Source organism: Pelophylax lessonae, assembly GCF_965119305.1.
Source record: "Pelophylax lessonae genome assembly, chromosome: 5".
Lineage (NCBI taxonomy): Eukaryota > Metazoa > Chordata > Amphibia > Anura > Ranidae > Pelophylax > Pelophylax lessonae.
The window spans coordinates 188,577,473-188,604,218 of NC_138772.1; the positions used below are offsets into that span (position 1 = coordinate 188,577,473).

General features: G+C 44.8%; 1 protein-coding gene across 1 annotated transcript in view; it reads left to right on the forward strand.

Moving 5' to 3' along the window:
• The first annotated feature begins 3,915 nt into the window (after nt 1-3,915).
• The window catches only part of TPK1 (thiamin pyrophosphokinase 1), an 846,565-nt gene continuing 823,734 nt past the window's right edge, over nt 3,916-26,746 (forward strand). Inside the window, exons 1-2 of the mRNA XM_082257543.1 lie at nt 3,916-3,994; nt 24,819-24,881. Of these exons, the coding sequence (XP_082113669.1) occupies nt 24,839-24,881 (43 nt within the window). The 5' untranslated portion in view covers nt 3,916-3,994; nt 24,819-24,838. The remainder of the gene's footprint in view (nt 3,995-24,818; nt 24,882-26,746) is intronic.

Sequence of the window (26,746 nt, forward strand, 5' to 3'; positions counted from 1 at the left end):
AGGGCACGGTGGGGGTGGGACTGGAGAGAATTAAGGGTTTGGAAAGCATTGTAGGGGGGTTGGAAGGCGCAGGGGGTGGAGAGCACTGGGGGGGACAGGGAGCACTTGGGGGGCGGGCAGGGAAAACCAGGGGGGTGGAGAGCACTGGGGGGGACAGGGAGCACTTGGGGGGCGGGCAGGGAAAACCAGGGGGGTGGAGAGCACGGGGGGGGGCAGGGAGCATAAGGGGGAGGGAGATGAAAAGCACTGTGGGGAGCTGAAGAGCATTGGACGGGCTAAAGAACAGGGGGGTCTAGTGCAGGGGGGGGGGCTAAGAGCACTGGGGGGGTTAGGAGCACTGAGGGGGGATTAAGAGCACTGGAGGGGGGGGTTAAGAGCACTGGGGAGCCAGCAAAATAAGTTGTATAGGAAGGGGATGGGGCAGCTGCATATAGATGAATTGATCTTTCCCTATTCTTCCTGCAGGAGGGAGAGGAGGAGAATCCATTATTCAGCAGCTGCAGGAAGAATAGGGAAAGATGAATTCCTCTATATGCAGCTGCCCCATCCCCCTCCTATCCAGCACACACTTGGGCAATGTATTGGGCACTCACCTTCTTCCCGCCGAGGCCCCGCCCCCTTCTTCCCGCCACGGCTCCGCCTCCTTCTTCCCGCCACGGCTCCGCCCCCCGCTAGCAGCGCAGACTGAAGGAGAATGAAGGCCCCCCCCGTTGGTACGCCACTGTGAATGAGTAATGCTGGCACTGGGGGGCTAAAATTCATTGAGGGAACCATTAATGTCAACATGTACTGTGACATACTGAAGCAGAGCATGATACCCTCCTTCCAGGGACTGGCCCGCAGGGCAGTATTCCAACATAAAAAAAATGTCACAAGTTTGACGATACGCGTAAGGTGGACGTATCGATGTGGAGCACGCCACACACCGTGGTCTTTTCAAATATTGCAATGCTGTTGATATGACGATTTAAATGTAAGTGCATTACTTCTAATAAACCCTGCTTGTTTAGACTTACTTCACTATTGGCTGTCCTTTGTCTCTCCTCGAGCTTACTTTGCCAAAGACAGCGGTATATGGTTTTGGGAATCATCATATATTTATGTTAAGAAGTCTTGTGTCTGCTGTGGAAGTGAATTAGGATCTACCAGTCTCACCACGGTTTTTATCATCCAATGCCTGTTTTGACCGCTCTGTGAAAAGAGGGTCAATCTCTCTGGTAAGAAGCCATGAGTGTCAGCACAGGGTGCAATTAGGATTTCCTGCTACGCACTGGTGATTGGTCGGCTGGGTTCTGGTCTCTTTCTCCCTTTCCAGCTCTATTTATAAGACTGTTTTCTTGGACTTTATTGTCTTGGATTATTTTATTAATTATCATCTTTTTTTACATATATTTGGCGCAGCTCCTTATCTATTTACAGTATTCCAACATGATAACAACCCCAAACACACCTCCAAGACGACCACTGCCTTGCTAAAGAAGCTGAGGGTAAAGGTGATGGACTGGCCAAGCATATGTCCAGACCTAAACCCTATTGAGCATCTGTGGGGCATCCTCAAACAGAAGGTGGAGAAACACGAGGTCTCTAACATCCACCAGCTCCGTGATGTTGTCATGGAGGAGTGGAAGAGGACTCCAGTGGCAACCTGTGAAGCTCTGGTGAACTCCATGCCCAAGAGGGTTAAGGCAGTGCTGGAAAATAATGGTGGCCACACAAAATATTGAAACTTTGGGCCCAATTTGGACATTTTCACTTAGGGGTGTACTCACTTTTGTTGCCAGCGGTTCAGATATTAATGGCTGTGTGTTGAGTTATTTTGAGGGGACAGCAAATTTACACTGTTATACAAGCTGTACACTCACTACTTTACATTGTAGCAAAGTGTCATTTCTCCAGTGTTGTCACATGAAAAGATATAATAAAATAGTTACAAAAATGTGAGGGGTGTACTCACTTTTGTGAGATACTATATATATATATATATATATATATATATATATATATGTAGCAGGTTTTCCAGGCCTGTGGCCTGATGTGGGTCTGTCATTGTTACCGGTTACCTCTCCAGCCCATGTGAGCTGCGACCCTGGGTGTGAGAACTGAGACAGGGACGAATCTTGAGGCATCTTGGTTTAGTGGGTTTTATTATAGAAAAGGGGATGGGAGAAGGGAATGAATGGGATACTCCTTTAGGCTTAACTAATTACACTTGGGACTTAATCCTAGAAAAATGCCCATTGGCGCTTCCTTGACGCCAGGAGACGCTAGCCAACGCTCCTTAACACTGAGAACACACCGTAGCTTGATTGAAGTGCTGGATCCTTCGACAATAAATCCAGAAGACCCAAGACTGTGAATTGTAGAATTACTGAAACTGCTGTACTGCAAAGTCACTGAATACTCCCCTCCCACTGGCTTGAGGCAGTACACTGTAGAATTCTGTAAAGCTGCAACTCCCAACTGTCACAGTCTGTCCAATTCAGGGCCCATATGCAGGTGCCCCCTTTAACCTTGACCTCTTCGGGGTTCACTGACTATATACCCCCCTCTGTAACTTCAGGGTCCTCAACCTAGGTCCCCCCTTTCAGCTAGCTGGCACTGGATCCCAGAACCTCTTCCGGAGTGATCACCTCTGACTCTGGCAGACCCCCAGGGGCAATCCGCAGTACTCACAACCTGTGTAGGCTTTCCTGGGACTGGACCCCTCTCGCACACCGGATCCCCTCAGCTCTCTGGATTCTCAGGCGACACCCCGAGACAACCACCTCCTCAGACATGAGCAGAGACAGCCGCACTCTCCTTCCTGGGACTTTTCTCCCGCCAAAGACACCCTGTCACGCACTTCCCCCAAACATATACCCACTCCCAGAACCCTTTGCAGCATAATCAGCCTTCTGGGGTAGTTACAAATTGGATGTGTCCCCTGATTGGGCTTCCCACACTGCCCTATGAGAAGCCTCTCACAGGAGCCAGTGGGGATACTTCTCCCCTCAGCAGGCACACCTGGAAGCCCAGACACCCTGACTAAATAAATCACAGCCCTAATGTTAGGCAGACAAGGCCCACTAAGGACAAGCACCTACCTGTATATATATATATATATATATATATATATATATATATATATATACATATATTATTATTATTATTATTATACAGGATTTATATAGCGCCAACAGTTTGCGCAGCGCTTTACAATCTGAGGGAAGACAATACAGTTACAATACAGTTCAGAACAGGAGGAAATAGAGGGCCCTGCTCGTTAGAGCTTACAATCTAGAAGGGAGGGTAAAGTGAAACAAAAAGGCAATAACCGTGGGGGGATGGGTTGATGGAGAAAATGGAGGTACATTTATTAGGGGCTGGTAGGATAGGCTTCTTTGAAAAGGAGGGTTTTCAGAGATCGCCTAAAAGCTAAAAGGGTGGGAGATAATCGCACAGATAGGGGTAAGGAGTTCCATAGGATTGGAGAGGTTCTGGAAAAGTCCTGGAAGCGGGCATGGGAGGAGGTGACGAGGGGGCTAGAGAGTAGGAGGTTTTGAGAGGAACGAAGAGAGCGATTAGGCTGGTATTTTGAGACGAGGCTGGTGATGTAGCTAGGGGCTAAGCTGTGGATTGCTTTGTAAGATGTTGTTAGTATTTTGAATTTAATTTGTTGGGTGAGCGGAAGCCAGTGGAGGGCTTGACAGAGAGGAGCAGCAGACACTGAGCGATTAGCGATTATATATATACAGGTAAGGCAGGGACTGATGAGAATGTACAATATATATATATATCAAATCTTGTTAGAACACACTTGATGTAAAATTGCTGATGCTGAGGGTAGTAAAAAAAACAAGGAAATAAATCAAAGTTGATCTCACTCTAGCAGAGCGGAGAGGGCAGATGTATTAGGAGATGTACGGCGTGCAGTGTTTTAGGTGACATACGGTACCAGGAAGTGAGTGCTGAGCGTTAGGAGACTATCAGGAAAGAATCTGCAGATCAGCACGAGGTACATGTGTAGTGCTGGGGACAGGGTCAGTGATTGATGGGTGACCTGTGGTGATAAACGCACACAGTCACATAGAAGGCAGATGCTGATTTTGCTGCTCCTTCATCCAGTGATGTGGAGAAATCTTGTCCTTAATAAATAGTGATGCTGCATGGAGGAGGACAGTGAATGGAAGCTGCTTGTATTGTGTGTCCTCAGCTACGGTAGGGACACATTCTTCAGTCACACCAGAGTGTATTGTACCTCAAAGCAGCAATATCCCCAGAGCACCTATGCATCCTCCTGCAGGTACACATGGCTCATAGCTACTAGTGGTGGTCAGCACTTCCCCTTAGCAGTGCTAGGGCTGTAGGTTCAAATTCCAACCACAGCACTACCTGCATGGAGTTTGCATTTCCTCCCACACTCCAAAGACATGCTAGTAGGGTTATTGGCCCTAGTATGTGTATGAATGTGAGTTTGGGATCATAGAGCCCCTTTAACCACTTAAGCCCCGGAAGATTTTACCCCCTTCCTGACCAGGGGGTATTTTGCGATTCGGCACTGCGTGACTTTAACGGACAATTGTGCGGTCGTGCGATGCTGTACCTAAACGAATTTGACGTCCTTTTTTTTCCCACAAACAGAGCTTTCTTTTGGTGGTATTTGATCACCTGTGCGATTTTTTGATCATGCGCTATAAACAAAAAAAGAGCGTCAATTTTGCAAAAATAACAATATTTTTCAAATTTTTTTATATGAAATTCCCCCCAAAAAAAATGTAAAAATCTAAATTTTTTAACATTTTCGGCCAATTTGTTTTATGCTACATATGTTTGGTAAAAAAAATTGCAAAAAGCGTATTTTGATTGGTTTGCGCAAAAGTTATCGCGTTTACTAATAAAGGGAAAGATTTTTGTCATTTTTGTTGTTTTTTTTTTAACGCGTAATGGCGGTGATCTGCGTTTTTTTTTTTTGCGGTACTGCGACATTGCGGCGGACAGATCGGACCCTTGACTGACATTTTTGACACTTTTGGGGTTACCAGTGACATTTCTACAGTAATCAGTGCTATAAATATGCACTGTTACTGTAAAATTAGGCAGTGAAGGGGTTAACTTTGTTTGAGAGGGAGGGGCTGTGTGTGTCCCTAGGGGCGTGATTCTAACTGTGATTGGCTGTGGCTTGAGGTGTAGTAACAATGATCAACGGTCCTACATAGTAGAACCGTATGTTCATTGTTTCTACACAGGGGAGAATGACAGGCGGCTTGTTTACACTAGCCGCCTGCCTTTCTCCCTCTCCCCCGACGATCGCCGAGTGACCGGCGGACATCGGGTCCGCGACCGCGCCCGCTCCCCAGAGCCTCACAGGCTAGCGACGTAGACCTATGTTGCTCTGCCTGTGAGGGGCTGACTGCCGCAGTAAATATACTGTGCGCAGTCGGCAAGTGGTTAAGGCAGGGACTGATGAGAATGTACAATATACAGTCACTGGCCAATTTATTATTAGGTACACCTTGTTGCTAGTACCAGGTTAGACCCCATTTCTCTTCAGAACTGCCTTGAAGTAAAACTATAGGCAAAAAACGTTTTTTGGTTTTTAATTTTGGATAGAGCAAGGGAGGACTATAACCCCCTGTGAGATTTTTTTTTTTTTTGCCACCTGTGCTCCATTTCTGAGATTTCTCTTCACCTCCTGTCCCAAAGCCAAACAGGAAGTGAAGAAAATCCCCTGTAAATGAAGGAAATTCTTTGGCAACCCCCAGGTCACCAGAACTAATGTCCCCATGGAAGATTTCCCCTTTATTACTTTTCTAGGGACAACTTAAAATTTGGGGTTTTCTTTTAATTATAAAAGTAAACAGGACATATAGAGAGGGTGAATCCCCTTAACGGGGGGCACAAACAGCAGTAAAAACTGACAAGGGATCTAATCTCTCTTCACTCTATCCAAAGCTAACTTTTTGCCTTTAGTTATACTTTAGAGCTGCACGATTCTGGATAAAACTAGAATCACAATTTTTTTGCTCAGAATAGAGATCATGATTCTCGGCATAACATCATCTTTTACATTATGCACAAAAATGGGGCTAACTTTACTGTTTAGTTTTTTTTTTTTTTTTATTCATTCATTTGTATTTTTTCCCAAAAACTGTGTTTAACCACCTCTCACCCGGCCAATGTATATATACGGCCGAGTGGGAGCTTCCTCCTTCTGAGTGGACGTTCAGGAATGTCCTGCAGAAGGAGGGAGATCACGCAGCTGCGCCATCCCGATGTACCTGTGTCCCCGGGACACAGAGCAACACCGCTCGACAGGAGGGCTCTGTGATTGGCCCTCCTGATCACATGACGGCCGTGTCCAATCACAGCCGTCATGTGATGTAAATAGAGACATTTTCACGGTGATCGGCTTTGCTTCTCCTCACAAAGTGAGGAGAAGGAGAGCGGATCGGTGCTGGCAGGCGGCGATCAGTGAGTATAGAGCTGTTTTACTGCTCTTTACTCACTTATCACCCTGTGCTAGTGCCCCCAAAAGTGTCCCCAAACACAGTGCCCCCACAATAAAACACAATTGTCACACATCTGTCCCAGTAAAATCTGTCCCAGTGAACATCTTCCACATCTTTTCTGATCATCTGGTGCAGATTATCTGCCACATCTGGCGCACATCAACTGCCACATATGTCTGATCATCAGGCGCTCATCTGGCACACATCTGCCACATCTGGCGCACATCTACCACATCTGGTGCACATCAACTGCCACATATATCCGTGATCATCTGGCACACATATGGTGCACATCAACTGCCACATATGTCCGTGATCATCTGGCGCACATCATCTGCCACATCTGGCGCACATCTGTCCGTGATCATCTGGTGCACATCTGGCGCAGATTATCTGCCACATCTGGTGCACATCAACTGCCACTTATGTCTGTGATCATCTGGCGCACATCATCTGCCACAGATGTCCGTGATCATCTGGCGCAGATTATCTGCCACATCTGGTGCACATCAACTGCCACTTATGTCTGTGATCATCTGGCGCACATCATCTGCCACAGATGTCCGTGATCATCTGGCGCAGATTATCTGCCACATGTGGCACACATCATCTGCCACACCTGGCGCACATCTGTCTGTGATCATCTGGCGCACATCATCTGCCACATTTGGCGCATATAATCTGCCACATCTGGCGCACATCATTTGCAAAATCTGTCTGTGATCATCTGGCACACATCATCGGCCATATCTGTCAGTGATCATCTATCACATCTGTAGTCATCTGGCGCACATCATATGCCACATCTGTCAAAGTGAACATCTGCCACATCCCAGTGATCAACATCTGTCACACATCTGTCCCAGGAATCAGCGCACATCTGTCCACATGGCTAAAAAATGATCCAGGGCCTTCAAAAATGTGATAGGTACTCAGGAAATGAAATGTATAATTTATGCTCCTAGAACGCCGGACGGTGCTCCTTGAATGTTGGGCCTCTGTATGAGAACAGGTTGTGGAAAAGTCTCACATATGTGGTATCACCATACTCCGGACGTGTAGAAAAATATTTTTTGGGGTGTCATTTTTGCTATGTACAAATTGTATAAATTGACAACTTTGTGTAAAAAAAAAAAATAGGTTTTCATTTTTTTTACACATTTTCCAAAAACTTGTGGAAAAAAATGACACATTCAAAAGACTCGTGCCTCATGGAATATACATTGGGGTGTTTTGTTTCCAATAGGGGGTCATTTTTTGGGTAATTCTATTGTCCTGGTGCTCCAGGGCCTTCAAAAATGTGATAGGTACTCAGGAAATGAAATGTGTAATTTATGCCTTCAGAGCGCTTGACGGTGCTACTTGGATGTTGGGCCTCTGTATGTGGTCAGGCTGTGGAAAAGTCTCACAACATGTGGTATCGCCATACTCAGGAGGAGTAGCAGAATATATTTTGGGGTGTAATTGCAAATTTATCTATGCCATGTGTAAGAAATAACTTGTTAACATGACAATTTTGTGGGGGGGGGAAAGAAATCTTCATTACAACTTCATTCAACTATTGTGGGCAAAAAAATATTGCAACTTTAAAAAACGTACTATGCCTCTTACGATACCCCAATACCTTGGACTGTCATCTTTACAAAAAGGGGGTCATTTGGGGGGTATTTGTACTGTCCTGACATTTTAGGGCCTCAAGAAATGAGATAGGTAATCAGTACATCAGAATTGATAAATTTTCGATGATAGGTAGCCTAGCTTGTAGACTCTAAAACTTTCACGCAAACCTATTATCATACACTTATCTGGATTTTTTTTTTACCAAAGACATGTAGCAGAATATATCCTGGTCTAAAATTATGACGAATTTTGATTTTATTGGATTTCTTTTAAAACAAAATGAAGAAAATATTGTTTTTTTTTTTCACAATTTCCGTTATCTTTTCGCTTATATCGCAAAAAATAAAAAGCCCAGTAGTGAATAAATACCACCAAAAGAAAGCTCTATTTGTGTAAACAAAATGATAAAAATTTCATTTGGGTACAGTGTAGCATGACTGAGTAATTGTCATTCAAAGTGTGAGAGCACCGAAAGCTGAAAATTGGTCTGGGAAGGAAGGGGGTGAAAGTGCCCAGTATTGAGGTGGTTAAAAGACGTCTGCACAAATACAGTCTGACATAAAAGATTGCAATGATCGCCTTTTTATTCTCTAGGGTCTCTGATAAAAAAATATCTATATAATGTTTGGGGGTTCAAAGTAATTTTCTAGCAAAAAATACTGATTTTAACTTGTAAGCAGCAAATGTCAGAAAAAGGCTTAGTCTTTAAGAGGTTAAACTGCCCTCCCTTACAGACGGAAGTTCATTTCTTTGCTCTAAAAGAACAAAAATATACATTGTAAAGCATTGTGTTTAGATCTAGTAGCCTTAAAGAGGAAGTAAACCCTCCTCAGGAAGTTGTACCTATAGGTAAGCCTATGATAAGGCTTACCTATAGGTACTGTAAATATCTCCTAAACTTACACCGTTTAGGAGATATTTACCTTTAATGCAGCCAGTGACGTCACTGGCGCATGCGCTCTGAAGGAACGGCTGATCGTGCCGTTCCTTCAGAGCCCCGTGCCGTGACCGTCGGCTCCTGTGCGCGTGCGCAGGAGTGACGTCACCGCGGCTCCGGCCAATCAGATGACCGGATGCCGCGATCCCGGAAGACGGGCGACATGTCATGTCGCCCGTCATACAGGTAAGAGAGCGGCACGGCGGGGGCTCGTTCTAAGGTAAGTATTTCATAATGAGCTAGTATGCGAAGCATACTAGCTCATTATGTCTTTCTCTTGCAGCTTCTAAAAAAAAAAAAATTTTTTTAAAAGAGTGTACAACCTCTTTAACAACATTGATAAACATTTGCTGGGGCTCCTCCTCCTTTTTTTTTTTTCTTTACAGCTGTGAGTGAGCAGAGAACGGCTCTGTAAGAATGGAGGAAATGCTGTTTTAGGATTTGGAGGGGGGGGGGGGGGGGGTGAATTGAGATTGGGATTTTTTTTTTTTTAACGATTAACCACTTTACCACCGGAGGATTTTGCTGTCTTACGTCTGGGCCACTTTTTGCGATTTGGCACTGTGCGACTTTAACTGGAAATTGCGCGGTCATGCAACGCCGTACCCAAACGAAATTTACATCCTTTTTTTCCCACAAACAGAGCTTTCTTTTGGTGGTATTTGATCACCTGTGTGATTTTTACTTTTTGCGCTATAAACAAAAAAAGCGTACATTTTGAAAAAATAACAATATTTTTCAAATTTTTTTATATGAAATCCCCCCCCAAAAAAATGTAAAAATCAAAATTTTTTTAAATTTTTGGCCAATTTGTTTTCTGCTACCTATGTTTGGTAAAAAAAATCACAATAAGCGTATTTTGATTGGTTTGCGCAAAAGTTATTGCGTTTACTAACTAAGGGAAAGATTTCTGTCATTTTTGGTGTTTTTTTTTTTTAACGAGTAATGGCGGCGATCTGCGTTTTTTTTTTTGCGGGACTGCGACATTGCGGCGGACAGATCGGACCCTTGACTGACACTTTTGGGGGTACCAGTGACATTACTACAGTAATCAGTGCTATACATATGCACTGTTATTGTAAAAATTACACTGGCAGGGAAGGGGTTCATTTTATTGGAGAGGGAGGGGTTAATGTATGCCTGGTGCTTACTGACGTGTGGGGGGAGGTGACTGACAAAAGGACAGATCGCAGGTTCAGCTATTCAGAACCCTGCAATTTGACCCTGCCTGTCACTTAGGAGATCCGCCCGCTCTGTTTACACAAGCGGGCGGATCTCCAGACTCGATTCCCCGACGATGCTCCTCCCCTGGCCCGACTCCCGCTGTGACTGAATACAGCGGGAGCGAGCCTCCGGCGGCGCACGCGCGCCGGCGAGAGAGGGGAGTGTCTGGCGAAGTAGGTCTACGTCGCCAGGCGATAACGAACCACTTTGCCGCAGTAGAGCTCTAGTGAGCAGTGGCAAAGTGGTTAATCATGCAGCTCTGTTATACTTTAATTCTTCGTGGCATAAATTCAACAGGATGTTGGAAAATTCCTCAAAAATTCTGGTCCATATTGACATGATAGCATCACACAGTTGCTGCAGATTTATCAGCTGCACATCCGTGATGCAAATCTCCCATTCCACTACATCCCAAAGGTGCTCTATTGGATGAGATCTGGTGACTGTGGAGGCCATTGGAGTACAGTGAACTCATTGTCATGTTCAAGAAACCAGTTTGAAATGATTTGATCTTTTTTGACATGGCTCATTATCCTGCTGGAAGGAACCATCAGAAGATGGGTACACTGTAGTCATAAAGGGATGGACATGGGCAGGAACAATAGTCAGGTAGGCTGTGGCTTTTAAACAATGCCCAATTGGTACTAAGGGGCCCAAGGTGTGCCAAGAAAATTTCTCCCACACCATTACACCATCACCAGCCTGAACCGTTAATACAAGGCAGGATGGATCCATGCTTTCATGTTTGTGCTGAAATCGAGTCTCATCAGACCAGGCAACATTTTTTCCAATCTTCTATTATCCAATTTTGGTGAATCTGTGTGAATTGTAGCCTCAGTTTACTTTTCTTAGCTGACAGAAGTGGCACCTGGTGGGGTCTTCTGCTGCTGTAGCCCATCTGTTTCAATCACAGCGAAAGCGGGTCGCCGGACCCAGTGCGGGAAATTGCGTACAGGTACGTGATTTCGCGTAGGAAGGCCGTCCTGCTGCAGTTTATCTGTGTGAGGCGGTCCAGAAGGGGTTAAAATAGTAAGAGACAAAGCAGATTATATTTTCCTTCCAACTGTGCCAAAAAACAGCTCACTGCTTACATTTCTCTATTTGCCCATTTCTAACTGCAAAACTATTATATGGTGCCCAATGTTGCCTTGTAACACTTTCACGGAAAGGCATAGATTTCCAACGGGAAGAACCTTCATTTCTCTCTGTGCTATCCTGGGAACACTGGCCTGCTGTTGTCCAGTCTTCACATCATGGCACTCTAGCAAAATGCCCATTTCTATGGCAGTGAAAACACCTAACGTGACTAAATCTACCTTTCCCAACCACTCGCATCCACCGCTTTAGCACAGCTGGTGAAGGAATCCCATCTATTTCCTCTTTAGGGACCCCTACCTTAAGTAAATTAGTCCACATGTGTCTTCCAGAGACCATAGGCCTTGCTCACGCAACAGATACCACATGTTTTTATTGCTATAAACCTAGCATTGAGCTTCAAAGGCAGCTGGATGGGGTTGTAAATATGTTGCTGCCACAATTTGGCCCCGCCCCTCTATCTCCTGATTGGCTCACTGACTTTGATTGACAGCCTCGGGAGCCTGCGGCCGTATCTCAGCCAATCAGGAGGGATAGTCCCAGGACAGCCGAGGGACTCGTGGATATCGCTTGACAGAGATGGGGCACAGGTAAGTATTAGGGGTGCTTGGGGGGGCTGCTACACACAGAAGGCTTTTTAGCGTAACGCATAGAAGTCATAAGGATAAAAATCCTTCCTGTATTTACAACTCCTTTAACCACTTACTACCCGCCCACCGTCAAATGACGGCAGAGCAGTGTAGCTATTATCCTTAGACGCCGTCATATGACGGCGCACCAGAACAGCCTCGCGCGCGGAGCGGCGATCGTGACCCCGCCGTGTTGGTAGGACACGGCGCGATCCTGATCTCGGTAAAGAGTCAATGATGTGAGTCTTTACCCATGTGATCGGCTGTGTCCAATCACAGCCGGTCACATGTAAATGAGGAAGTGCCGTTATTCGACTCTCCTCGCCTCACACTGTCAGTGTGTGAGGCGAGGAGAGCCGATCAGCGACTCTTCCTCACAGGGGAGACAAAAACAAGTACTCAGGGCACTGATCATCAGTGCCCTGATTACACAAGATGTAAAAAAAGTGGCAGTTAATGCCCAGCATCAGTGCCCGCCATCAGTGCCCACAGTGCTGCCAGTCAGTGCCCATCAGTGCCTGCTCATCTAGGCACTGATGGGCACTGACTGGCAGCACTATGGGCACTGATGGTGCTGCCCATCAGTGTCCATCAGTGCCACCCATCAGTGCCTATCAGTGCCCCCATCAGTGCCACCTCTCATTGCCCATCAATGCCACCTCTCAGTGCTCATCAGTGCCACCTATCAGTGCCCATCAGTGCAGCATATTAGTACATCCTCATCAGTGCCCATAAGTGCCACCTCATCAGTGCCCATCATTGCCGCCTCATCAGCGCACATCAGTGAAGGAGAAAAAAAACTTTTTTTTTCAAAATTTTGTCTTTTTTTCTTTTTTTTTTTGTAAGGAATAAAAAACCCAGAGGTGATTAAATGCCACCAAAAGAAAGCTCTATTTGTATGAAAGAAATGATAAAAATTTCGTATGGGTACAGTGTAGCATGACCGCGCAATTGTCATTCAAAGTGTGAGAGCGCTGAAAGCTGGAAATTGGCCTGGGCATGAAGGGGGTGAAAGTGCCTACGGATAGTAAAATTTATGTTGTTTGTCACTGTTGCACAGGCGTGCGCAATTTTAAAGTGTGACATGTATGGTATCTATTTACGAGGCGTAACATAATTTTGTATATTTCACCAAATAATTAAATAATTGGGTTGTGTATTTGTGTTTTTCTTTTTTTTTTTCATTAAAATTAAAAAAAGTGTATTTTTTTTTCAGAAAAAAATTGTGTTTGAAAAATCGCTGCGCAAATACCCTGTGACATCAAAAATTTCAAAACCCGCTAATTTGTTCTGTAGGGCCTCTGCTTTAAAAAATCCATAATGTTTAGGGGTTCCAAGTCATTTTCTAGCACAAAATACTGATTTAACAAAAGTGTCAGGAAAAAGGCCTGGAGATCAAGTGGTTAAATGTATGAAACACATTCAACTGGCACAGGAAATGACCTTACATGTAATTGCCAAAAAAGAAAATATTATATTTTCACTGGCAAAACTACTATGCATTTTTTTTTTTTTCTAAATTCACCCCTTAACCACTTAAGCCCCGGAGGATTTGGCTGCTAAACGACCAGAGGGTATTTTGCGATTCGGCACTGCGTGACTTTAACGGACAATTGCGCGGTCGTGCGACGCTGTACCTAAACGAATTTGGCGTCCTTTTTTTCCCACAAACAGAGCTTTCTTTTGGTGGTATTTGATCACCTGTGCGATTTTTTGATCACGCGCTATAAACAAAAAAAGAGCGTAAATTTTGCAAAAATAGCAATATTTTTCCCTTTTTTTTATATGAAATTCCCCCCAAAAAAAATGTAAAAATCAAAATTTTTTAATATTTTCGGCCAATTTGTTTTATGCTACCTATGTTTGGTAAAAAAAATCGCAAAAAGCGTATTTTGATTGGTTTGCGCAAAAGTTATTGCGTTTACTAACAAAGGGAAAGATTTTTGTCATTTTTGTTGTTTTTTTTTTTAACGCGTAATGGCGGCGATCTGCGATTTTTTTTGCGGTACTGCGACATTGCGGCGGACAGATCGGACCCTTGACTGATATTTTTGACACTTTTGGGGTTACCAGTGACATTTCTACAGTAATCAGTGCTATATATATGCACTGTTACTGTAAAAATACACTGGTAGTGAAGGGGTTAACTTTATTTGAGAGGGAGGGGCTGTGTGTGTCCCTAGGGGCGTGATTCTAACTGTGATTGGCTGTGGCTTCAACTGTATGCAGAGTGATCAATGGATCTACATAGTAGATCCATGTGATCATCTCTCATACAGAGAGGAGAATGACAGGCAGCTTGTTTACACAAGCTGCCTGACTTTCTCCCTCTCCCCCGCCGATCGCAGAGTGGCCGGCGGCGATCGGGTCCGCCGGTCACACGCGCGGGGGGGTCCGTGACCACGCGGGAGCGGGAGCGCGCCTCCGGCGGCGCGCGCTCGCTCCCTAAACCCTCACAGGCGAGCGACGTAGACCTACGTCACTTTGCCTGTGAGGGGCTGACCGCCGCCGTAGATAGTCGTGCGGCGGTCGGCAAGTGGTTAAAAAGTATAACTTCACTATCTAGATAGGCAGTCTTTTCATTCATTTCAGTGGGCTGAGGCAGTCTAGCTCCATTGCTGAACAAAACAGTACTGACATTGCACAGGTCACAGTAGTTCTTATTTTTGTGAACACAAGTGCAGTTATATTTAAAAGTCCACCTACACATCTGTTTTAAAGCAGAACTGCAGTCAAAAATACTTCTCTGTTCCAGCGGTGTGGTGACCACGAGGTCCTTTGCAGGAGCCTGCATCTTCACACCGGGTTCTTCTAGCCATCTTGGTTGGCTGGCATGGGATGATGTCACTCATTGTGGGTCACTGGGGCTATGCTAAAAATGTACGCATGCACAGCTCAGTTTACATTCAACAGGAGACTGCAAACAGGCAGGTTAATTTGTTTTATTGCAGAGGAGACATTGCATATCTCTTCTGCTATAAAGAGCCTGTCTGGTCACAATTTATTTTTTCAACTTTTGTTCTGCTTTAAGATGCCTGTTTCTTCTAAACAAAGCTTTCCCTTCCATGTTTAGTGAGACTGAATCAGTACTTGAAAGCCCTCCAGGATCACTTGACTGTAGGGGGTGGATTTGTATACTGTTAGCACTGTACTGCATTGTACTGGTGCTGGCTGGTGGTCAGGAGGCTTTCTTTCCTCCTACACACTAAGTGAGACATGGCTGCTAACTTCAGCCTTTGTTTAGAGCCTGTGATGCTCTGATTGGCCACATAAGATCTGGGCCTCTTTGGTATTATTTCTATTTTTGGGCACTCCCTCTTGCCACCACTTCCTCTTGCGTTGATATTCAACTGTGACAGTTGTGCAAATCAGTTACTTTATACCAGTGGTCTCAAAAATGTGTCCCGGGGGCCAGATGTGGCCCTTTGCTTGCCTTTATCTAGCCCTTGGGGCACTATTCCTCCCACTGATACGAGACCCTATTCAGTCACATGACACCAACAATGGGGCACCATTTCTCCCACTGACACCAACAATGGGGCATTATTTTTCCCACTGACACCAACAATAGGGCACCATTTCTTTCACTGACACCAACAATGGGGCACCATTTCTCCCACTGACACCAACAATGGGGCATTATTTTTCCCACTGACACCAACAAAAGGGCACCATTTCTCCCACTGACACCAACAATGGGGCACCATTTCTCCCACTGACACCAACAATGGGGCACCATTTCTCCCACTGACACCAACAATGGGGCACCATTTCTCCCACAGATACCAAAAATGGGGCACCATTTCTCCCACAGATACCAACAATGGGGCACCATTTCTCCCAAGGCCATCAACAATGGGGCACCATTTCTCCCACTGCCACCAACAATGGGGCACCATTCCTCCCAATGACACCAACAATGGGGCACCATTTCTCCCACTGACACCAACAATGGGGCACCATTTCTCCCACTGACACCAACAATGGGGCACCATTTCTCCCACAGATACCGAAAACGGGGCACCATTTCTCCCACAGATACCAACAATGGGGCACCATTTCTCCCAGTGACATCAACGATGGGGCACTATTTCTCCCAATGATACCAACAATAAGGCACTATTGTTCCCCATAATACCAAATGTGGCAGTGTTTACAATGGGGCACCATTTTTCCCACTGACACCAGCAATGGGGCACCATTTCTCCCACTGATACCAACAATGGGGCACCATTTCTCCCACTGATACCAACAATAGGGCACCATTTCTCCCACTGACACCAACAATAGGGCACCATTTCTCCCACTGACACCAACAATGGGGCACCATTTCTCCCACTGACACCAACAATGGGGCACCATTTCTCCCACTGACACCAACAATGGGGCACCATTTCTCTCACTGACACCAACAATGGGGCACCATTTCTCCCACTGCCACCAACAATGGAACACCATTTCTCCCACTGCCACCAACAATGGGGCACCATTTCTCCCACTGCCACCAACAATGGGGCACCATTTCTCCCACTGCCACCAACAATGGGGCACCATTTCTCCCACTGCCACCAACAATGGGGCACCATTTTTCCTACTGCCACCAACAATGGGGCACCATTTCTCCCACTGCCACCAACAATGGGGCACCATTTCTCCCACTGCCACCAACAATATGGCACCATTTCTCCCACTGCCACCAACAATGGGGCACCATTTCTCCCACAGCCACCAACAAAGGGGCACCATTTCTCCCACAGCCACCAACAATGGGGCACCATTTCTCCCACTGCCACCAACAATGGGGCACCATTTCTCCCACTGCCACCAACAATGGGGCACCATTTCTCCCACTGCCACCAACAATGGGGCACCATTTCTCCCACTGCCACCAACAATGGGGCACCATTTCTCCCACTGCCACCAACAATGGGGCACCATTTCTCCCACTGCCACCAACAAGGGGGCACCATTCCTCCCACTGACACCATTGATGGGGCACTATTCCTCCCACTGACATCATCGATGGGGCACTATTCCTCCCACTGACATTATCGATGGGGCACCATTCCTCCCAATGACATCAACGATGGGGCACTATTCCTCCCAATGATACCAACAATGGGGCACTATTGTTCCCCATAATGCCAAAATTGTCTAACCGCTGAGATGGTTGACATTTTCCCTGGTTTTTCTTCCGGGTTCGCAGGCTCTGACGCTGTGATGGCTAAAGCGCCGATGACGTCACTCCCTCAAATGCGGCAGGGGGTGCTGATGGTCACGGCACAGGGCTCTGAAGGAAGCACATGCACCGATTACGTCATTGGCGGTATATATAGTAAATATTTCCAAACAGTGCAAGCTTAGGAGATATTTACAGTACCTATAGTTTAGAAGTTATCTCTTTGAATTGTGGCAACGAGTACCGGAAGAAGATCCCCAGATTCGCTGCCCCAAAGGGGGGGGGGGCATAGGGGGAGAGCAGGCTGATGCTGAACATGTTACACCCTAAATATAGGTGTAACATGTTCAGAATGGTGAACTTATCCTTTGACCACTTACCTACTGGGTGTTTTCACCCCCTTCCTGCTCAAGCCAATTTTCAGTTTTCAGTGCTGTCACACTTTGAATGACAATTGTGTGGTCATGCAACACTTTACCCAAACAAAATTTTTATAATTTGTTCCGAGAGATAGAGCTTTGTTTTGGTGGTATTTAATAGTGATCGACTGATATCGGTTTTTCGTTGCCAATACCGATATTTTGGTATCAGCTGATATGGGCCGATGTTTTTGTACATTTAAAAAAAAATACTATTTTGTTTTTTGCAGGTACTTTTGTGGAGGGATCTGGGGGTCTAAAAGACCCCAAACCCCTCCTCTGCACTTAAAAGCATTCAAAACGCAAAGTTTGACTGGTTTGAATGCTGTCATTTTTTTAAATCTGGCGCCAGACAGTCCCCGGAAGTGATGTCACTCATGGAGACCCGATCAGAGCCATATGCGGCTTTGATCGGGTCTTCAGTGGCCGTGCAGGCTGGTTGCCCGGGTCTCCCGGTGGGACCCGCTCCTTGTAATGACAGCCGAGCAACTTCTCAGCCGCATTGGTAGTCATTACAAGACAGTCGACCGTCGGCTATGGACACCGGTACCGGGGTGATGCCTCTAGCTGCAGGCATCACTCCCATACAAGTACTTTCCCGAAATATTGGCAATATGGGTAACCTCCGGGGGCCCAATTCCGATATATCGGGAAAAGTGCATATCGGCTTTGCCGATAATCGGTTGATCCCTAGTATTTAATCACCACTGAGGTTTTTATTTTTTGCTAAACAAATGAAAAAATACTTTTTTCAAAAAGATTTTGAGAAAACAGTTTTTATTATTTTATTAGTTTTTGTTTTAAAATTTAGTAAATAAGTATTTTTTTCCTCCCTCTCTGACGTGTCCTGATTAGGCTGCACTGATGGGTACTGATGAGGTTTTTTAATGCATTTCTGCTGCATTTCCTTCTAAGTCTATGGAACCAAAAACGTAACCCGCTGCAGGCAAAAACGTCCCTCACCCTTTTCAAAGAATGCTTCGTTTGACAATGCACAGATGTGAACGTGACCCATAAGAAATCATGTTAAATGCACTGTAGTGTGTTGCTGCAAAACGCATAGCCTTACAGTCATATAGGAGACATTCATTGTTAGAGTTTACATATACTTTAAGCTGATATTTATCACTAAAAGAATATAAAGTACAAAGACAGTGACCTCACTGTAACCGTATAATCAAGCCAAAACATTTTTCTTAGTTTATGATGGCATGGAGAGAAGTTAGAGTGGAACCTCTGCCTGGTTTTTATTGCTGACTAAAGCCTTATACTTACGATGAGAATTACTAAAGTTATGAATAGGACAGAATGCAACTTCGGAAGTGATGAAATGTGTTGTATTGTAATGTATACTTTCATTTCCGAGCATGCGTCTTGGTCTTCTGTTTTTTTTTCGAACAAATGCCATACTGAATAAACGATCATCGCTTGCTCTGCAATTATCTGAGTAACCTTTTGGGTTTGTACCTTCGGATATAGTTGTATGAAATTTCATAATCCACTCTTGAAAGCTGTGTACGAATGATCAGATTATCGTACGATCAATTTTTGTCTTTTCCGATTTTCTGATCGTGTGTACTAAGAAGATTTCCCCTCACTTCCTGAGCTGATGCCCATGATGTGAGCTGAAATAGAGAGCAGTAAAACCTGACAGAGGTTTTACGCCTTCTGCACTCTATCCAAAACACGAAAAGGTTGGGGTTGGAGGTAACGTTTAGAGCTGTAGATTCACTACCGCATATGTGGAGTCCTTGGTTAATGCAAAATGTTAAATCTAATAAAATAATTAAAAATTATTTTTGCCTCTCAGTAAAGTATGTGAAGTGCTAATTACACTGTCATCAATGTCCACAGAGACTTCCTAGAACTATAATTCAGATTGAATTGAATGTTGGAAACAATTTAGTTGATATTTTTGACAAGTCACACAAGCCATAAAGATGTACATCTAAATGACAGATATGACACTGAGACTCAAGAACACTGGGATATATGGAACTGATAATGTCATTTTCATTGATACCTCATAAAGGTCTGATTTAATCAGGTATTACACTGCAGTACAGAAGAGAGGGACAAATTCCTGTATTTAAAGGGTAATTCCACTTTCATTTAAAGGGTAATTCCACTTTTTCAAAAAAGTATATAAAATAAATAATAATAATATAGCATATGCATTTCTACACAAGCCAGATTGTTTAATAATGTTATTAAAAATGACCTTTCCTTTTCAATCTGCAGCTCTGTAATTTTCTGTAAAATGCAATATGGCAATCTGGTGGCCTTCTGTACATGGTGGGTGTACAAAACTTCCCCAGAAATGCCACTTCCTACAAACTGATTTTACCCAGAGATCTGCACTAAGATGCAAGTAAAATTTTGGGCATCCTCTGCAATAGGAATTATGATTTTGCTGAGATACTCCCAAGGGGTTAAAGGAGCTGTAAGCTCTTATAGTTTTTCACCCTAATGCATTCTATGCATTAAGGTGAAAAACCTTTTCTGCTTCAGCTGTCCCCCAGACCCCCCCCCCCCTTTTTCTTACCTAAACCCGGTCTTTCCAGCAACGAGCACGAGCCCAGCAGCTCCAGCCGCTGTCCCAGGCCCTTTATTGAATAGATTGATAGCAGCGGTAGCCATTGGCTCCCACTGCTATCAATCAGATCAAGTGACACTGGTGCGGGGGCAGGACCGGGAGGAGCAATAAACTTGGGCTGAGGGACAAGAGTAAAGTGCTAATAGCGCTGATAGGATATAGCCCTGGAAACCAAATTTTCACAGCGTCTGGTCTAAGTAACACCAATGGACTCTGTTGAATGCCTTCTCTGCATCTAAAGATAGAAGCAGAGAAGGCACTCCATGGTATTCGGCATGATGGATAATGTTTATCATCCTGCGGGTGGCGTCAGAGGTTTGGCGTCCTTTTTTAAATCCTGATTGATCAGGATGAATCAGGTTTGGAAGTAAATCGAATAATCCTTTGGCTTTTGCTTTAGCATACAATTAAGTATCATGGTTAAGGAGGAAAACTGGGCGGATGTTTTGGGGGTAGTAGGTTCCTTACTTGGCTTCAGCAGGGGGATGACTAAGGCGTTGAGCATTTCCTGAAGGGATGAGGCTGATGAGGCAGCAGCATTGAACATAGGAGAAATATGCTTAAAGCAGAGTTCCAGCCTTTTCTGTGTTTATTAAAAGTCAGCAGCTACAAAAAATGTAGCTGCTGAATTTTAATAAGCACACGCTCACCTGTCCCACGGTCCAGCGATGCGGCCGCCCGAAGCCTCGATCCTCTCCCTCTGGTCTCGGCGCCGGCATCACTGGTGTGGGCACCCGGCTGTGACAGTTTGCGGCTTCACAGCCGGGTATGCACTGCGCATGCACGAGTTGCGCTGCGCGTCTTGATTGGCCGGCAATCTTCTGGGACCTCGGACATGTCCCAGAAGATTGCAGGAAGGGAGGGGGAGAGGAGAACTTCCGCTCAGGGCGCCACGGTACCTTCCCCCCCCCAAAAAAAAAATGACATGCCAAATGGGGCATGTCAGGGGGTTAGGACTACCTAAAGCGGAAGTTCCACTTTTGGTTGGAACTCTGCTTTAATAAGCAGATCTCTATATTGTTTGTAATATTCCCCTATGAAACCATCAGGTCTGGGGGCTTTGTTAGGTAGTGAATCAATGGATTTTCCTATTTCTAATGTTGTGAATGGAGCCTTAAGGGTAGCTAGTTGGGCGTCAGTTAGTTTAGGAAGCTGAACAGAATCAGAAAAAAATGCCAGAATAGAGGCATCTGGTTGGATTATAGATTTGTCATCTTTAAGGTTATATAGATTGTTGTAGAACACACAATAAATGCATTTGCTATAGCTTGTGGTTAATTTTTGTTTAGAGGCAGGGTAGTAGATGGAAAGAGATATGAGTTTTAGTGTGGTGCCCCTTAATCTGATGCGCCAATATTTTCCCTGGTTTATTATTGCAAGCATATGATTGCATTTTAAGACGCTTTTGGGTTTTATCAAAAAAGATTTTTATAAGAAGTGAGCGTTCAAGTCTCAATTTAAGAATCTTGGATTCTCTATTGTAGGGCGCTGTTTATTGACGGAGTCGATGGTCTGAATTTCAGCTAATATCTTGTCAATGCACTGCCTCCTCTGCCTTTTGTCCCGAGCCCCCAGTTGTATGAAGAGACCTTGCACAAAAGATTTGCGTGCTGCGCATACTGTGTGAGGGTTTTTTTACTGAACCTGTATTACATGCAAAAAAGTCTTCCACATTAGTGCGTAATAAGTCTGAATGGTGAGTGTGGATTGTAAGTTGTGGGTGTTCATTCTCCAAAGAAAGGCTGGGGAAGTTTTGGGGTTATCCTGGATTGTGATGAAAACTGGGGAATGGTCCGACCAGGAGGTAGGAAGGATGGATAAGGATGAAACCTTTTGAAAGGTCCACTGGTCCAGCAGAAAGAGGTCAATGTGGGAGTACATGTTGTGACAAGATGAAAAAAATGTCTAATCACATTCTTCCGCGTGCTGACATCGCCATACATAGTACAAACGCAGGTTCAATATCAATTGGTTTAAAGCAGGTTTGCATCACTTAGGGAGATATGTGGAGTCAATGTGGGAGTTAGGGGTGATGTTGAAATTGCCACACCACACGACTACACCTTGTTGAATAGCAAGAACTTGTTTGCGGAGGAATCTTAGTTGGTGGACATTGGGAGCATAAACTGATAAAATGGTTTAAGGGGAGTTGTTGATGGTTCTTACCACTATAAGGTAGCATCCTTCTGGGTCTTTAACACAAGTGCAGTTAAAAAGAGATAGAGTTCTTGATTGCTATCAGAGTGCCTTTCTTTTTATTCGGGGCACTAGCTGTAAAGAAGTTAGTAATGTTTCTGTTATTACATGTAGGAGAATTGGATGCGCAAAAGTGAGATCCTTGTGTACAGATGATATCACATTTGGTGTGTATGACGTCTGATGACGTCATCGGGAGGCCCCGCCCCCTCATGTCACAGATGACGTCATCTGTGACGTGAGGGGGCGGGGCCTCCCGATGACGTCATCAGGGGCCACGCCCCTAATGGCTATATAAGCTGCAAAGACCGGAGACCGGCATTATCACCGGAGACGTCGTCGGAGGACCGGAGGAAGAAGAAGAGCCGACAGCAAAAGAGCAGAAGACCGGAGAGGAGAAGAAAAGAAGAGAGGACAGCAGAAGGGCGGACAGCAAAAGAGCAGAAGACCCCGGAGTGGAGCGGACAGCAAAAGAGCAGAAGACCCCCGGAGAGGAGAAGACAAGAAGAGCCGGTTGAAGATTTTTAATAAACTTTCCAAAACGTCTCCTGTCGTTATTTCCATACACTGCCTTTTATGTGGTGAATGAGTAGGGGTACAGTGTACCCCATACCCATTCACATAGGGAGGGGGTCCGGGATCTGGGGGGCCCCCTTGTTAAAGGGGGCTTCCAGATTCCGATGAGCCCCCTGCCCGCAGACCCCCACAACCACCGGCCAGGGTTGTGGGGATGAGGCCCTTGTCCTCATCAACATGGGGGCAAGGTGCTTTGAGGTGGGGGGTGCAGAGCTCCCCCTGCCCCAAAGCACCAACACCCCCCCATGTTGAGGGCATGTGGCCTGGTGTGGTCCAGGGGGGGTGGGGCCGCTCGCTCGTCCCCTCCCCTTTCCTGGCCTGCTGGGCTGCATGCTCGGATAAGGGTCTGGTATGGATTTTGGGGGGACCCCATGCCATTTTTTCGGCGTGGGGCTACCCTCAAATTCCATACCGGGCCTGGTTTGGAACCTAGGGGGGACCCCCACGCAGTTTTTTTCCCATTTTTGGCGTGGAGTTCCCCCTCAAGATTCTCACAGTGCAGGTCGCGCCGCAAGTCGGATCCGACTTGCGGTGCGATTTCCATTCAAATCAATAGGCTCCCATAGGGAACCATTGATTTTGAATGGAGGCAGAAAAACGCTGCTAAAAGCAACGTGGCCAAACGTGCAATAACGCAAATGGAAAAAGCTACTGAAAGCACGTTTAACAGCTGCTTTTTCCCGGCTTCAGAAATAGCTTTGCAGGACGTTTTTTCTAACGTCCCGTGTACATGGAGCCTTAGTAATATATGTATAACGTTGTTGACTTGTTTAAAGTTCTGCATCTTAAAGTGTTTCTGGCATAGCTGAGAGCTTGTAAAATACCTACAGAAATCAAATACAGATACAAAACCTTCAAGTTGGTGCAGCAATCTTCTTCCATATTATCCTAATGACCATTAGAATGCCTATTTTGGTGGTGTGCCAATCGGAAGCGATGGGAGACTGGTGGGGTGGGCCAACTCTCAACATTACCAGAAAGTGATGATAATTGCATATGACAACACTAAAGGAGTAAGGTGTTACAAGTTACTGTAGATGACTATGAAAGTGGGTGTAAACACCCTTAACTAGCCTCAAGAGCTGATCAGCCTTTCACGTCTTCCAAGTGGCATACCACCAAGATAGGTGACTCTAATAGGCAGTAGGAAAGTATGGAAGGTACACAAGCTCTTTACACTACTCAGAAAAGTAAAAATGAGCATTTTAGTCAAAAAGTGAAAATGAGCATTTGAGACTTTATACAGCAGTTTGGGATGGGTGCCCTGCATTTGATTGCTGCAGACATCTTACAAGCTTTCAGAAGTGGAAGGTGTACTTCTATATAGCAAGAGAACTGTACAAAATGATTGACAAGAATAGCTTTATTCAGATGGGAATATTATTATGATTTAATAGTATAAAATCTGAAATAAATGATGAAAAGGGATTGAAGACAGACATAACTATGTATTTAGATGAGTGTGAACTATGTAATGCACTAGAACTGTAGTTATGTTACTGCTGAAGGCATAGGATGTGATCTTTCTGAAGGTGATCTCAGTTCTCTGCTGGACATTCATCGTCTGGGGTGAGAGCTCATTTACAACTCTAGATAGAACAGATATGTAGCTTCAAATTCCATTTTCACAGAGTTGAGTGTGTGAAAAATAGCACCGCTAAGCAAATTGAATAGCTGCAACCAGAATGTCACAAAGTTATCATAGAGCAAAGGCTTCAGTATAAGATTCATTTTATTATTCCACACATCCTGGCCAAGCAATAATCAAGTGAGATAACCTCTTTAAAGCTATACTGTAAAAAAGAAAAACTCATGGTTTGTAATTAAAACACATTATTAATACATGTATCTATCGCCAGGTGAAATTATTAACCGAAGAATGGAAAGAGAGTTTACCCCTCTCAAGTGTCTCCAACCGTCAGGTAAGAATTTCTTTCTGGTGAGGCAATGTGTCATATAGAACTATAGCAATCAGTTGCATTTCATTTTCCTGTTCTATTGTTTTTGAGAGCTTATTGTTTTAGTGGTTACATTAGTTAATTCAAAATATCTGTCTTTTTCTAGCGGGGGATTTATGATGGATTTAGTTGGTTTCTGCATATTGGGTATACTGCTTTTCATGTATACCTTCCATGTTCTGGTTGTGATTTGCAAGTTGAGCACTCCGATCTGGGTATTTAGGACACTTTAAAAATGTGCAAATATCTTATACACATTAAAGCGGTATTAGACCCAAAACCAAAATTGTATTACATTTAGACTTTTTTCCCTTCTGTTTTCACCTGTTGATCTGGTCAGTAACCCATTTCCTGTAGTAGAATGCCCCCACTCTGGATTAAGGAGAACAGGGGGCATCTTTGGACAGCAGCATTATCAGTCTAGTGTAGCCTTTCTCAACAAGTGTGCCGCGAGAGGTCCTCAGGTGTGCCGCGGGATCATGGGAGAGAAGGGCTGTCAGATGAGCCTGATCCCCTGATCCCCTGCCGAACTGTACAAAGGCACTGCGCTAAAATGTTTTAAAAGGGCTTTATACGTGCGTGTGTGTGTGTGTGTATATACAGTATCTCACAAAAGTGAGTACACCCTTCACATTTTTGTAAATATTTTATTATACCTTTTCATGTGACAACACTGAAGAAATATCACTTTGCTTCAATGTAAATTGGTAAGTGTACAGCTTGTATAACAGTGTAAATTTGCTGTTCCCTCAAAATAACTCAACACACAGCCATTAACGTCTTAACCGCTGGCAACAAAAGTGAATACACCCCTAAATGAAAATGTCCAAATTGGACCCAAAGTGTCAATATTTTGTGTGGCCACCATTATTTTCCAGCACTGCCTTAACCCTCTTGGGCATGGAATTCACCAGAGCTTCTACATGTATGTGTGTACTTGTGTCTGTGTGTACACGTGTGTGTGTGTTTGTGTGTGTACAAGTGAGTGTCTGTGTGTACATGTGTCTGTATTAGTGTACGTGTGTGTTTACATATGTGTCTTTATGTGTGTACTTGTGTGTGTATGTGTACATGTGTGTCTGTATTTGTACATGTGTTTGTATATGTGTGTGTGTACACGTGTCTGTATGTGTGCATATATACATGTGTTTGTGTGCGTGTGTGTGTGCGTGCATGTATCTGTTTGTGCCTGATTGTTTGTGTGTGTATATGTACAGTATGTGAAAATGTCCAAATTTGCCCCAATGTGTTAATATTTTGTGTGGCCACCATTATTTTCCAGCACTGTCTATCCTCTTGGGCATGGGGTTCACCAGAGCTTCACAGGCTGCCACTGGAGTCTTTTTCCACTCCTCCATGACGACATCACAGAGCTGGTGGATGTTAGAGACCTTGCGCTCCTCTACCTTCCCTTTGAGGATACCCCACAGATGCTCAATAGGGTTTAGGCCTGGAGACATGCTTGGCCAGTCCATCACCTTTCCCCCTAACTTCTTTAGCAAGGCAGTGGTCGTCTTGTAGGTTTGTTTGGGTCGGTATGATTTTTAAATACTGCCCTGCGGCCCAGTCTCCGAAGAGAGGCGACCATGCCCTGCTTCACTATGTCACAGTACATGTTGGCATTCATGGTTCCCTCAATGAACTGTAGCTCCCATGGGCCGGCAGCACTCATGCAGCCCCAGACCATGACACCCCCACCACCATGCTTGACTGTAGACAAGACACACTTGTCTTTGTACTCCTCACCTGGTTGCCTCCACACACGCTTGACACCATCTGAACCAAATAAGTTTATCTTGGTATCATCAGACCACAAGACATGGTTCCAG